The sequence below is a fragment of the Octodon degus genome, unplaced genomic scaffold (assembly GCF_000260255.1).
Source record: "Octodon degus isolate 3935 unplaced genomic scaffold, OctDeg1.0 scaffold00026, whole genome shotgun sequence".
In the NCBI taxonomy this organism is placed as follows: domain Eukaryota; kingdom Metazoa; phylum Chordata; class Mammalia; order Rodentia; family Octodontidae; genus Octodon; species Octodon degus.
Window position 1 is genome coordinate 189,134 of NW_004524602.1, and position 13,507 is coordinate 202,640.

Here is a 13,507-nt window from a genome sequence, read left to right on the forward strand (position 1 = left end):
TGTTCCAAACGAAGAACTGAGCACAACAATCAGAAGGAACAGCAAGAGATGCATTAAAGGGAATGAAGCTAAAGTCACCGGGTTCAGAGTGCCAAGGGAAAGAGCTCACTATCTAATAAGGCAGTGCTGGCTCTCTGGCCTGAGGTCATGGGAGGACTTCCAGTTGGGGTTGATAGGAGTCCTGGCCCAGTGGGGTACTGACTCAGCTCACCTATTGGTGAGGGAGGTTCTGGCCATGCAAGGCTTTCAGAACGATCAGTGTCCAAAGCCCATTGGGCATACATATGTGTATACACATCATGAGGCTGCACATAGGCTATAGTGCTCATTTTGGTTTTGCGCATGCCTGGTGGATTTGGGTGACAGAGTGACCTTTATCAGGGGTTTCCTGATGTTTTTGACATCATCCTTGGTTGCTCTGGTCTTTTGACACTTGCCCCAGGGCTTCCTGTTGTTCATTTGTCCTTGTCCTACCTCCTGCCTCACCCTGATGGCCTTTGTGACTACACACAAGGCCCATTCCCTGGGCTTCAGGGCTCATGAGAAGTGTAGAGCTGGCTGAGGGGTGGCCCTCTACTATAGCCTGAGAACTGGCTGTAGCCCAACATGGCCCACAAGTAAAGAAGTGCTGCCTAAGGCTGAGTGTGGTGTCCAGGGACTGAGGGGAGGTGGCATTTAATATGGAACAGACCACTGTAGACTGGTACAGCTGCCTTGAGGCGCAGTAGTGTGCCAGGACTTGTCAGGCCTTGGGGTGAACAGGGATGGGGGGGACACGACCCCCTGGGTGGGACCTCTGGGTACCATAGGTGGTCTAGATAAAGTCTGTTAAGGTGGTCTGGGATGGGCCTGCGAAAATGGTCTAGGAAAGGGTATTACATTTGTTAAGTGAGTACTGTGCCACTGAGCTATATCCCTGGCCCCTTAGAATGGAGTCTCTTGAGGTGGACCAAGATGAAGTCTGAGGAGAGTTAAGATGGGTTTCCTGAGGTGGGCTAGGATGGGTCCCCTGATGAGGGGTTAAATGGACTACATGAGATAGGCTAGGAAGGGGGGCTCTGGAAACAGAGTAAGATAGGTCACCTGAGGTAGTCATGGCTGGCATCTCCTGAAATAAGGGTTAGGGTGGGTCACCTGATTGGTCTAGAATGGGGTCTTCCGAGGAGAGCTAAGATAGAGTCTCATCAAGTGAGGTTGACTAGGATGGATCACCTAAGGTGTAGGATGGGATCTCCTGAGGTGAAGACAAGATGGGGCACCTGAGCTGTTTGGAATGGAGTTTCTTGAGGTGGTCTAGGATAGGTTACCTCAAGTGGGCTAAGATGAAGGCTCCTGAAGTGGTCTGGGATGGGTTTCCTGAAATGTGCTGGGATGAGCTCTCAAGGTGAAGGCTAGGATGGGTCACCTGAGGTGGTCTACTTGGGGTCACCTCAGGTGTCAAAATGCAGTCTTCTGACATGAGATGAGCTAGGATGTGTGCTCACTTTGGCAGCACATATACTAAAATTGGAACGATACAGAGATGAGCTAGCATGAGCTCTCTCTCTCAGGTGCAATGTACTAGAACAGGACACCTTGGTTGGTTCTGGATGGGGTCTCCTGAGGTGAGGAGGGTTAGGTTCAGTCACCTGAGATAAGTGTTGGATAAATGCCCCAGGGTGCTCTAGGATGGGTCTCCTGAAGATAAACTAAGATGGAATCTCAGCACCTTCCTTCCAGAAACCCAAGCCAAGCCCTGCCAGCTCTCCACATCTCGGGCCCACCCCTGGGCAAGTGGGACAGGCATAAGCACAACTGCAGGTCTAGGGCCAGGAGAGCTCCTCTAGAAATGGGAGGGGAGGGGTCCTGTGCCCTGATAATTCCTGATGTCTCATTAAGACTGGGATTGGAGGGCAGCACAGGTACATGTCCCAGGAAGCATCTCAACATGGCACCTGACCCATTGCCTGCCCTGTGCCTGCCCTTTACCAGGCTGCGAACGAGATCGTCTGTCCTTCAACTTCTGTGAGCTCCTGCACAACATGGGCCACTGTGAACTGCCCACTGTTCGTGTACAGTGCTGCCATTCATGTCACCCATCTAACCACAAGAGCCTATCCCATGGCCACTCACAGGTAGCCCACCGCTGACAAGGACCTGGGCAGGACACACAGACTGTCAAACTGTCCATGACACACAGACCTCAGCGCCGCCCCTCATGCCCTATGGTGCTAATCCTGCCCACCCCAGGGCAGGCAGGGACCCACCCCCTCAGGAAAAGTATTTTTTTATTGTAAAGTTTTGTGTAACATTTGTTATTATTTTACATAAATATCTACTGTTCCAAAACACTGCGTGGTTTCATCTCGCCTCAGGGAACCTCAAGCAGAACCCTGCCCTCTATCCTTCACTGTTTCTCCATATCCTGGACCTTCTGTGGCCACAGCTGTGCCTGTGCTTCTGGGACTGGTGCTGAATGTGGGTGCAGAGACCATCAGGACAGAGGAATACCTAGACACAGGACAGGGTAAAGGTGTATGGCCAGGTTCCGTCCACGTCCTTTACTTCGTATCCACCACCCAGCCCTCCCACAGCCCCCACCAGGCCCTCAGACCTGTTTCACAGCTGGCACACACATTCCCAAGCGACAGAGCCCCCTGTCATCTTCAGGGGCTGCCCTGGCCCCCTCTGATCGGCTAATTCCCACAGTGTAGAGAGGGGAGGGACTCCTTGCTCCTCCTAATCCCCACTGTCCCTTTCCTTCATCTCAAACAGTGCTTGAGGGTGGGCTAATGACCCCTGCTCCACTACCAACCCTGGGCACCAATTTTTAGCACAATGACTTGTGGCCCAGCAGCACGGCATCTGCCTAAAACCTCCTTCCATGGAGCTAGGCTGTGGTGTATACATATTAGGTAGGTGTGATGGTTCTCAGGCAAGGAGGAATGGACACTGTCGGCTTCCCAGACCCATCCACATCCACCCCTTCCCTCTGGCTACAACCTTGGGCCTTTCACCTCTTTTCCAAGTCCCCTCATGGAAGTATTTCTTCTCTGAATTTGAGGAAGCCCTGTCCTCACATTCCATTTTCCAGTGTACACCACCAGACTGTTAGATGCCAGGGACAGCATGTGGGCATTCTGGTGGGCCTTGTGGCTAGGATGGGCACACTGGGAATCATTTGCTAGAGACTGAGACGATAGGGCTATATCCAAGGGAAAAATAATAAGCACCAGATCTGCACCAGAAGGGTAAAGAGTGTGAGTGTAGGGCACTACTACTCCCAGCCACCTTGCCCACCTAATCCTAAACATTCCCTATTCCATGTGACAACCCAGCCATATGCCCACATAGCACAGGCCCAATGTAGACCCCAAGTCTCCATCTCTTCTGAGCACTGGGTAGCCTCCACAGTACCCTGTTATGTATGTACCAGGCAGGACCCCATGTTGGCAGAAAATCATCTGAGGGCAGGAAAGCACAGGCCTGTGCCCTGTGTTTGTGTGGAGGACCTGGGTACCCATACTGAGAAACAGCATCTCCAGCCTTTGTCAGACAGCCAACTTCACAAAGATGGAGCAGGAGCAGATACGGTGGTGCAGCCCTTGGTGCCAGCGCAGCCCTGCCATTGCCATTGCTGTTGCTATTGCACAGTACAACCTCAGGTTCCTCACAGGGCGCAGCTTACAGTGCTGGCCTGCCTCGTGATCATTCTTTGTAGGGCTACATTTGGTCTCGATCATTTTTGTGTGTTTTTCCAGTTGTGGCCAACATATCCCCACAGTGGCAGCTGGACAAGAGGCAAATGAGGCAATGACCAGGCAGGCCTGGACAGCGGGCAGGAGGCCGCCTGTGCTCTGCAGGAGCTTCTCTGGGCACAGACAGTGTCTGGATCCTGGCTCCTACTACTGTCCTCAGACCTAGCCTGTAGCTTGGCCACAGTTCTCAAGAGCCACCAGTGCTGGGAGAGGCAACCTGTCCCAGCCATCCCACCGCACTGGGCAAAGACACCCAGAGTTGATGGCCAAGTTGGTAGGTAAACCCCTGCCCTTGGGATAGGCCCCAAAAGAACATGACTTAAAGAAGTTTATTTTAACCTGAACATCAGTACAGAAGCTGCTGTCATATGGAGGGACAGCGACCTACTGCACAAAAACACTGTATACGAGGGGGGCTCATGCAACAATGCAAACACTTCAATAGGAAAGCATGACTGGGGTTTGCCTATGGTGCTTCCTGTGTCAATGAAACTTAGCAGAAACCAGCGTTTTCTGCAATCCGGGGGTGAGGCTAGAATCCACGTAGACACGGAGCGCATGGCTGGAGATAAAGATGGCATAGGGGGAAGAGCAATGGGGAGGCTCAGGCTTACATAAATACATGCAAGGGGGTGGGGCACACAAAATAGAACTTGTTATAGAAAATAGATGTACAGAATCTAGAAAAAACTTGATAAAATAGCCTACAAAAATATAAACTGTAGTAAAAATATACAAAAGTATCAACAGGTTCAACCTATTGAAAAACAATAGAAACCACTGCAAAGCTGGCGCCTTCCCCAGCCCTGGCACGTGCATGTGGCCAGCAGGTGAGACCACATGCAAGATGAACCATGTACACAGTCAGGGCCAGAAGGTGCTCTTCAGACAGCAGTGTGAGGGACAGGAATGAGTCTCCTCAGCTGCAGAACAGGGTGGGAAATGTTGATGCAAAAACGGGTTCAGCCTGGAACTGGGCCAGCATGCACCCGCCACCGCCCATCCAGGAGGGCACCCAGTCCATGTCCAGGATCACTGCTCTCGCACGCTGCCTGGCCACAGAGCAGCCCCGCTGTACAGGTGCTATGGCAAAGCACTATTCCACGGGAAGGTGGACCAAACATGAACGTTCCTGAGGGGCTACTCTTGGCCCCTGAATGTGGCAGCTTGGGTTGGCACCTTGTGTGGGAAACTGACTTGGAAACTAAAATCTGGGGGCATCTAGAGCTGACCCAGGAGGCACCTGCCACTGTTCCCTGTGCCTTCTCAGCAGCTGTCCCCAGCTAACAGCCTCTCTGGAGGAGGACGGATAGGGTGCACCAGCAGGTGGCCTGTACCTGACAACAGTGGCAGACTGGCTCCCCATTCATGGGCTACTTTCCAGAGAAGCTGAACCTCAAAAACCAGTCCCAACACATACATAACAGCAAGATGTGTTTCTGACACCTGAACAGAGAAGTGGCTGAATAGAGAGACCAGCTCTCTGCATAGTAAGGAAGCAACTTTACCAAAGCTACAAGCTGAGTTCAGCATACAAGTAGTGTAAAATACTCCATGTAAGACTATTTCTCTTGTACTGAGTAATACTGTGTCAAAACACATTCACTTACAACACCCAAACCTCAGGGATGGTCTCAAGGGGCAGGGGGGAATAGTCAAGACCTGGCAGCCTACCACATCAGAGACCACGTGAACCCCATATCTTCACCAAGAACAAGGTTATCTAGCAGCCGCATGGAGCTGGGTGAGAGCTCCCATAAGCCCTGGCCTCAGCAAAAGTATTGTCAAGCTCCAGTGCAGGAAGGCACAGGAGCACTGGCCACCCAGGGGGTTCTTGTCCAGCAGCTGCAAAGCCCCACAGCTGCTTCTGTGCCCTCACCAGGGGCAGGCAGTTCACCTGGAGTCCTACCCAGCCCTATGTGAATAGCTTTCATATATCATCTTCCAGGTGGAAAGTTTTCCACAGATGCCAAACATGGGGCAAGCTGCAGCAGAACCATCCCACTCGAGGCTGGTGCAGGGCCAGGCCCCCCAAGTGGAGGAACTACAGTGAAAGGTTGAGCCTGAGAGGGCAGAGGAAAGCTCCTGGGCTTTCAGCAGAGGCCACTCCAGAACAAAGGTGCACTTGTTTTTTAAGGAAGCCCCTCTGCACACTGATCTCACCACATGGGAGTAGCCACAATGAACCCCTAGTGTATCTTCCAAGTACTGCTGTTTAAGACACACACAGCTGCTATGTACAGGAGACGTCACGATATGGGAGGCACCCAGCAAGGTCAGTTTTCATGGGGCGAAGACCAAACCAGCTGGCAGAAGCTGTAAACAGAGTCTTAGAGACAACCAGCTGGTAAGTGCACAGTGATTCACCGATCAGGCAGAATGCAGGACTGAGACATATGTGACCAAATGCTACGGCACTGTGCTGGCTGTAAACAGAGCAGACCCCTCTCCAGCCCTGAGTGGGATGAGAAAGTGCAGCCTGGCTTTGGACATCTGCCCCACAGAGTCCCAAAGGCCACAGATGTTACACCCCAGCATTAAATGAGCAGGGACCCCTGCAGTTCACTTTGGACACACTTTGGTTACCACAGCAAAGAGCAGCATCTAGGGGAGGGGTTACTCAGGCATCCTCCTCCTCATCGCTGACCAGGCCACCCTTGTCAGGGCCAGGTTCCCGCTCACGCAGGAAGTCTTCGCGGATGGCCTCCAGCTCAGTGAGCTCTTGTCGCACCTTCTCCAGGTGATAAGCACGTCGGTTCCGTATCTGACGCAGAGGAAAGGGGTTCAGGTCCACAAAGGAGATGTTGATCAGCTTCCTGGTATAAAGGGCAGAAAACAGGTCAGTGAGAGTGCTCTCACAGCCCCCACAGCAGCAAAACCACGGGACAAGCAGGAAGGACACCGATTCTCCACACACTAGAGGATTGAGTGGGTGAACAGGCCTCCTCCCATGGGGGCCTCGGTGGCCAAGGCGACATTCATGATCCTGCAGGTCTGCTATGCCTATCTTCTGGCCTGATTCCCCATCAGAACATTGGGAACATTGGGTATCCTGACCCAGAGCATGGGGGCTCCTGAAAGAAGTACCTGGTACTGTTCCACATCTGTGGATGCTAGTGGGTATGAGTCATCAGGGCCAGTGCCAGGCTGGACTGACTGCACAAGGGCGGACGCCTGAGCAAACCAGCAATGACAAACAGCAACACAGACCTATGCTGCCTAAGGGCTTCTAGTACCTCTGAGCCAAGGACCAATTTTCAGCAACTTACAAAATTGGGACTTACCTTTAACCACTGCCTATCTGTCTAAGACAGAACTAAGACTTGTCCCAAGGCTGCTGTTGCTCCCAGCACACAGGTCAGCCCACTGCTCCTGGGCACAGGAGGAGCTGACTTCCCCAGATGGGGCCATACCCTGCCTGCCAACTGAGGGTATGGTTGAAGTAGTACCCCTGCCATCACCCAGCTGTGTGGGCTGTATTTAACATGGTGTGCAATATGCAGAGGCACAAGCCTTAGGAATCCTCCTCCATCGTTACTACTCTACAATTCATGCATGCCTGATGAACCCAAAGATTCTGGCATGGAGATACAGGTGAGCAAGGCCAGCTCTGTTCAATGCCAAGCTCCGACTGTTCTAGGACAGGTGAGCCCCAGAGATCAGGGCAGCCCTGAGCAAGAGACACTGTGGGCAGACTAGCTGAGAAATAAAACACTGCAAGGACTGGGTCCGGGAAGCCCACACACCAGCTCTCCTTACTGCAGCTATGCACACCTAAGCTATATAAACCCAAGACCTACTATCTTCCCTTTTTCTACATAAAGTGAGCACTGGGAGTGCACAGTGAACACTTCCACTCTTGGATGGGAAGCTGGCTGGCCTATCAGCCCAGAAGCAGCACAGGCAGCCCCAGATTCTACCCTGAAATGCTCAGCTCTTCTGAGCACCCAGGGATCTTGCTGCAGAGACCATTTCAACTGTATCGTCCAGCATCTTCTGGATGCACCTGGCTATAGAAGCCCCTCCTTCCTGTACTATAAGACCCATCTATATGCTGCAGAACCAGTTCACCCTGGAACCATTCTTGTGGGGGCTTCTTAAACTATCAGGGCCCCCTGCAGAGGGGCCTGGGCACCTGCACTCTTAACAACAACACCTACCACCCATAGTCCTGCCAGCACATAAGGCAATATGAAGGCTTGGACTTTCTAAAGCAAGGAAAACTTCACCAAACTGCTCACAGGTGGCGCTGCAGGACCATAGAGGGCTTGGCAGGCACTGCCCAGCCCTAACGGGTGTTAACAAGACAGGCTGGCAGGATGGACAGGCTCCATCTCTGAACCAAAAAATTTCAACATAGGGTTAGCTCTTGGACTGAGGGAGCCCATCCAGAATCTTTCTTGATGTTATTAACAGAAAGTTCTGGAGACTCCTGAGAACCTAGCAGTGTTGACAGGCAAATATGACCATAAGATATCCTCTGGGCCGAGATTAAGTCCCTGCTGAGCATGTCAGTGTTGATCCTAACAGCCTAAAGTACCAAAACAGTGAGGATGCCGGAGAGCCTTGCAGCATCCACTGGGTCCGGCTGCTGCCAACAGACTCCCCCACTGTGGTTCAGGGGTCACAAGAAGCCCAAGACAGAACGATTCCAAATGCTTGGCTGCCAAACCAGAATTCTTCCAGATTCAGACCTCTCCCGTCGGTCTGCCCCAGCGCTTCAGCTCCACAGTAGCTCCTCTCCTGCTAGGACCACTCACACACCCATCCTCCCAGGATTCCCAGAGGCCATTCTATGCCAGTGTGACCTGTCCCTCTCTTGCCTAAGTTGTCTATGGTGATTTCCAGTACTCTTAGTGCTAGGAAGCTTGCAAGAGCCAAATGGCCCAGCTCTACCATGGCCAGCTACACACACAGGCAGACCGGTGACTAGGCGAATCCACTTACAGGTCCCCAAGCACTGGCTCCCCCATCTGCATGCTGCCCAAGAAGGGTTCTTCCTAGCATCTCCCCTCATCTCCCTTCCTAGCCTAGGCCCTCTGCTTGGGGCCCTCCTGCTCCCCTACCACCACCAAACTCTATCTAGCACCCCATGCCTGGCCCAGGCCCTGTTTGTAACACACTCAGCAAACAACTGTAGACCCAAACAGACCATGGTTTTTGGTTACTGGGATTCACATTTTCTGGTTGAAGTATAAAACCAATTTCATCTCAGTTCTCTTCTAATCTCCACAAGATCACACCCTTCTTGTTTCTTCTCTCAGGAAGGGAATTTCCTCCCCCACACAGAACCCAAGTCTTACAACAGCAGGAACCAGCTACTGTGGGAGTGCAGAGGTGTAAGTTTCAGTTTTCCTGATCTTTTGGGGAAAGAGAACTCAGGGACTCACCGGGCATCAAGGATAGTGCGAGTGAAGTAGCGGAGATACTTGAATATAGACATTGAGTCCTGCAACTTCAGGATCTCTTCTTCCTTGTATTTAAAAACTGCCAGGGCAAAACGGAAAATAACCTGTAGAAAGGACAGGCAACCATGTGAGTGAAAACAAGCCTGAGTGCTGAGGTCCTGAGGAACCACCCATTGGGCCTGGCCCATGTGCATGCCGGCCCTGGGGGCAGATTCTCACTGGCCAGGCAAGCCTCTTCACAGGAAAGTAAACAGCAGCAATTCAGCCCCAACCCAGTCAGTCTCCCTGTGAAGTAAGTAGCTGTAGAATCCTAAGTTCAGCTAATATTTCTCATCAGTACAAAATAGAACTAGAAATTTCATTTATTTGCTAGCTTGCTTGCTTGCTTGCTTGCTTGCTTGCCTGCTGGCAGCACTGGGGAGTGAACCACGGCCTCACCATGAGCTACATCCCCAGCCTGTTTTCTTATTTGGAGAAGAGAAGCACAGATAGACATGAAACTGTCCACCCTATCATCCACCGGGGCTGCTGGATAAGTTTCTGGCTCATTTGTGCAGCTTTCAGCCTACCAGAGTAACTGAGATTACAAGTGTGGGACTCCCACTGTGGCTAAGTAGAAATCACCTGTACCACTGGTACAAACAGATTTAATCACTTTTATCAGGATTTTTACTAATAAAGGTAATAAACCCAGCAGTGAGACATCCAAAGTACAGCCCCTTCATGAACATGTTAAGTAAACTCAAAACCGAGGTCTTTTCATTCTGAAAGCCTCAAAAAGCTTGGCCACCAGAGGCCACTCCCCTCATGACTGGTGCAGCAGCACCATAAGTACTGATTTCTAAGTATGAAAAAAGAGAATCCACATTTTAGAGGATTCTGAGCAATCCCATATTTGAAGCTGGGGAGTGCACGCATGATGGTCTTAGCACATTAAGGCAGATTTGGAAAGAACTCTAGGAGCCCTCTCAGCTCCTTACTTAAAAGGCAGTATGTACAGAGGGGTCCCTGCACTTCCCTGCCTGAGGCCTGATTCCCATACTGTTTCTGCCCTCACTGAGAAATCCTTATAGTAAGAGCAGTCTAGATCATCACGTTAGCGATGCACTGCAGTACACAGAACTTGAAGCACCTGCGACCCCCTCACCTTTGGCCCAACACCTCTACCACAGGCGCACCTGCACAGATGCAAAAAGACAGCAGTCTCCGAGTCAACACAGCACGGGTAGACGTGAAACTGCCCACCCTACCATCTCTGGGCTGCTGTGTAAGTTTCTGGCTCATTTGTACTAGGAAATCCTATAAAGAGTTACAAAACATGCATGTGTCAGACCTTGACACCCTGATATGGAACTGTCTCCAAGATACACTTATGTAATTTATGCACTGAATACTTACGAGAAGGATGTGTAGTACATGGAGAAGAATTAGGACACTGGGGACAGGGAGATCTCCTTTCCACTATCTACCCTTAGTTTTTGATAAGTAGTGTATTTATATATTAAAACATATACTAGTTTTCTAAAACACACAATGGGGGGTGCCTCACGGGCAGTCTAGCTGACTCCCCATCCTCTCTGATCAGATCTCTGAACCTCTTTAACCACACAATGCAGATAATGCCAACACCCATTCCACAAATGGTAAGGCTCAGACTACAAACCATGCAAGCTCCCAGGCCTAATACAGGGCTTGGTACTATTGTTTTTGTTCTATTCTGCAGTGCTGGGAAAACCAAAGTCCCATGCAAGCTATGTAAATGCTATGTCCCTAAGCCACATCCCCATCCCATACTGAGCATTGCTACTAGATAAGCAGTGATCATGGCTCCTCAAGGCCCCCAGGACCACCACAGCACTGTGCCCTGCTGCCAGTCACCAGGAGTGTAACTGAGAACAACATAGACAAGCACATTCACCTTTGGTCCCTCATACAAGAAAGAGTCCCATATCTTAAAGAGGATGTCGCTAACTACGCTGTCCACAAACACCACCAGGAACCAGTTGAAGGTAATGAGCGTATAATCAACTTTGTATTGTTCAAAGTGTGCGTGCAATCGAGGCAGCTTCTCATTCATGAGATCTCTGAACACCCGCTGGTCCACCTGTGGAGGGAACAGAGGGGAAAGGGGTCAGAGTTGGCCACAGCACTGAGCAAGCACACAAGGCCAGTAGCTCGGACTGGGAGCAGAGGGTGGAGTCACAGGAACCATGGCCACAGAGCTGTCCCAACTGTGGGGACTGTCACAAGGCTGGGCTGCTCTGTGGCTCAGAGGTGTCTAAACCTGAGTGCTGCAGATGCACATCCAATATCCAGGCTTTGGGGTAAACAAAGCACAGGGATGGTAAGCCTGCATCCTGGGCAGATGTAGCAAAATGAGTCCTGAGCCACAGTGGGACATTACCTACCTACCTGTATGACACACATTTACCAACTGAAAGGGAGCAGGGGGAGCAAGAGTTCCTGCCTGCGGGACCCAGGCAGGGGTCTCAGCAACACCACACCAGCTGGTACTCTCAGCAAAGGGTTTTCTATAGTCTGTCCTGTCATGGAGATGGCTCTTGTGAGGCTCACACAAGGCTCATGTGAACTATCTACTTACTGCACACAGACACACCAGGCAGAAGATGATATGGCACAAGTTCAGCCTGACCTCAAGGATACAGAAGGTAAGCAGGCAGACATATATGAATTGGCACAGTGTTGATGGAAGATCCTGGAGATAGCTCATGGAGAAGGGACATCACCTGCTACCCAAGCCCAAGTAAGGTGCTACCATGTGACAGAAGCCAGTCACAGAGGCTGCCTTATCACACAATAGGGTCAAAACCTTGTCCTGTAGGCCAGGAGCTTTCCGTAGCCCACACAAAAACAACCAGCTTCACCTGTGGCTCAGTCAATATTATCCATGTGTACATGTACAACAGGAGCAAAAGTCACACAAACAGTACTTACCCCATACACTAGACTTGCCTCAATATTCAATTCCAGTCTACTCAACTTTACTGGACACAAAAGTCCCCTGAACCACCTTCTCCAGCCAAGTTGAAAGATACAAGAGGCATGGAGCAATGTCTCATGAATGAACACCCAGGACTGTCCCTCCCATGGTAGTCAGGCAGCAAGGCTGGCCAGAGAGCGAGGTGAAGCCCTGTCTGGCCAGGTGCAGGCAGTGAATCTGAGCCCATGGAGAGCAGCAGGGAGGAAGAGAGCACAAGGATTCATAACTGTGTGGAGACAAATCTGCACAACTAAAAACCCCCGTGCAGAGAAAGTTAAGGAGAAGTGTTCAAGTACCCTGGTTTCTGGCTGCACACAAGGCAGGGCAGAAGTGTGGAGCCTGGACCAGAACACGGAGACTAGCATGTACTGGTGCCATGGCACCTCTACTGGGAGACCACACTGAGGTTACCGGGGAGGCCTGGACTCCAAGGAGGAGGCACACAAGAGTACAAATCTGCAAAAAGAAGAAGGCAATAGCAAGGCCCCAAGTCACAGGTAAAAGCCCAGGGGTCAGGGCAGGGGCAACAGCAGCCAGGTACACATGAAGGTCCCTGCAGTGCTTCATGAACTGTCCACGTGCCAAAACTACAGTCAGCATATCTCTTGTGGGCAGCCAGTGGGGACAAACTGGACAGCCACTGTGGACAACAACTTGGCAACACAGTGACACTACTCCTAGAAGGACACCATTCCCAAACTTGCAAAACTACACCACACATCAGTAAGTTAGAATAACAGGTGTGGTCATCCTTGGGATCCCTAGAATACTAAGAAAACTAAAAGCAATATTCAGGCTATCCAACCTAAGCCCACAGGGTGTACATAGATGGCTTGCCTCCACAAAAAGGCCCCATCTCGGCCTGGCCAGATAGCTCAGCAAACTAAAGTGCCTGCTTAGGAAAGCACTAGGGGACCAGGGTTCGATCCCCATGCCATGCCGGCCCTGCCCCCGGGACACATGCGCCCCTGTAATCCCAGTGATTGGGAAGCTGAAAACAGGAGGATCACTATGAGTCAAATCTGTGCGATCCTGTAGACCCTGTATTAAATACATTTTAAAAAAAAAAAAAGGAAAGGGCCTGAGTTCAATCCCCGGTTCCGCAAAAAAAAAAAAAAAAAAAAAAAAAAAAAAAAAAAAGGCCCCATCTCAGGCCACGTGTAAAATGTGTAATGAACAAAAGTCAGAAAACTCAGCACTATAGGCTGGACACACCTGATCGAGACAAATGTTTTTCTTCTTTAAAAGAAATTTCAAAAATAAAAAATGTGGGGGTTTTTTGTTTTTAAAAAGTATGGTTAGGGCTGGAGAGATGGCTCGGTGGTCTAAAGCACCTACTTAGAACAAGCTTAGCAAAAGCA

At 50.8% G+C, this 13,507-nt stretch overlaps 2 protein-coding genes across 4 annotated transcripts in view; one reads left to right on the plus strand and one right to left on the minus strand.

Annotated features, from left to right (window-relative positions):
• The window catches only part of Adamts7 (ADAM metallopeptidase with thrombospondin type 1 motif 7), a 50,714-nt gene extending 48,471 nt beyond the window's left edge, over positions 1–2,243 (plus strand). For all 3 annotated transcript variants that reach the window (XM_023712547.1, XM_023712549.1, XM_023712548.1), the window contains one exon: positions 1,972–2,243. In XM_023712547.1, coding sequence (XP_023568315.1) covers positions 1,972–2,129 — 158 coding nt within the window. In that variant the 3' untranslated portion in view covers positions 2,130–2,243. The remainder of the gene's footprint in view (positions 1–1,971) is intronic.
• Positions 2,244–4,051: 1,808 nt separating this feature from the next.
• The window catches only part of Tbc1d2b (TBC1 domain family member 2B), a 71,954-nt gene continuing 62,498 nt past the window's right edge, over positions 4,052–13,507 (minus strand). Inside the window, exons 10-12 of the mRNA XM_004628879.2 lie at positions 11,064–11,249; positions 9,128–9,249; positions 4,052–6,553 (exon numbers count right to left, since the gene is read on the minus strand). Coding sequence (XP_004628936.1) covers positions 6,358–6,553; positions 9,128–9,249; positions 11,064–11,249 — 504 coding nt within the window. The 3' untranslated portion in view covers positions 4,052–6,357. The remainder of the gene's footprint in view (positions 6,554–9,127; positions 9,250–11,063; positions 11,250–13,507) is intronic.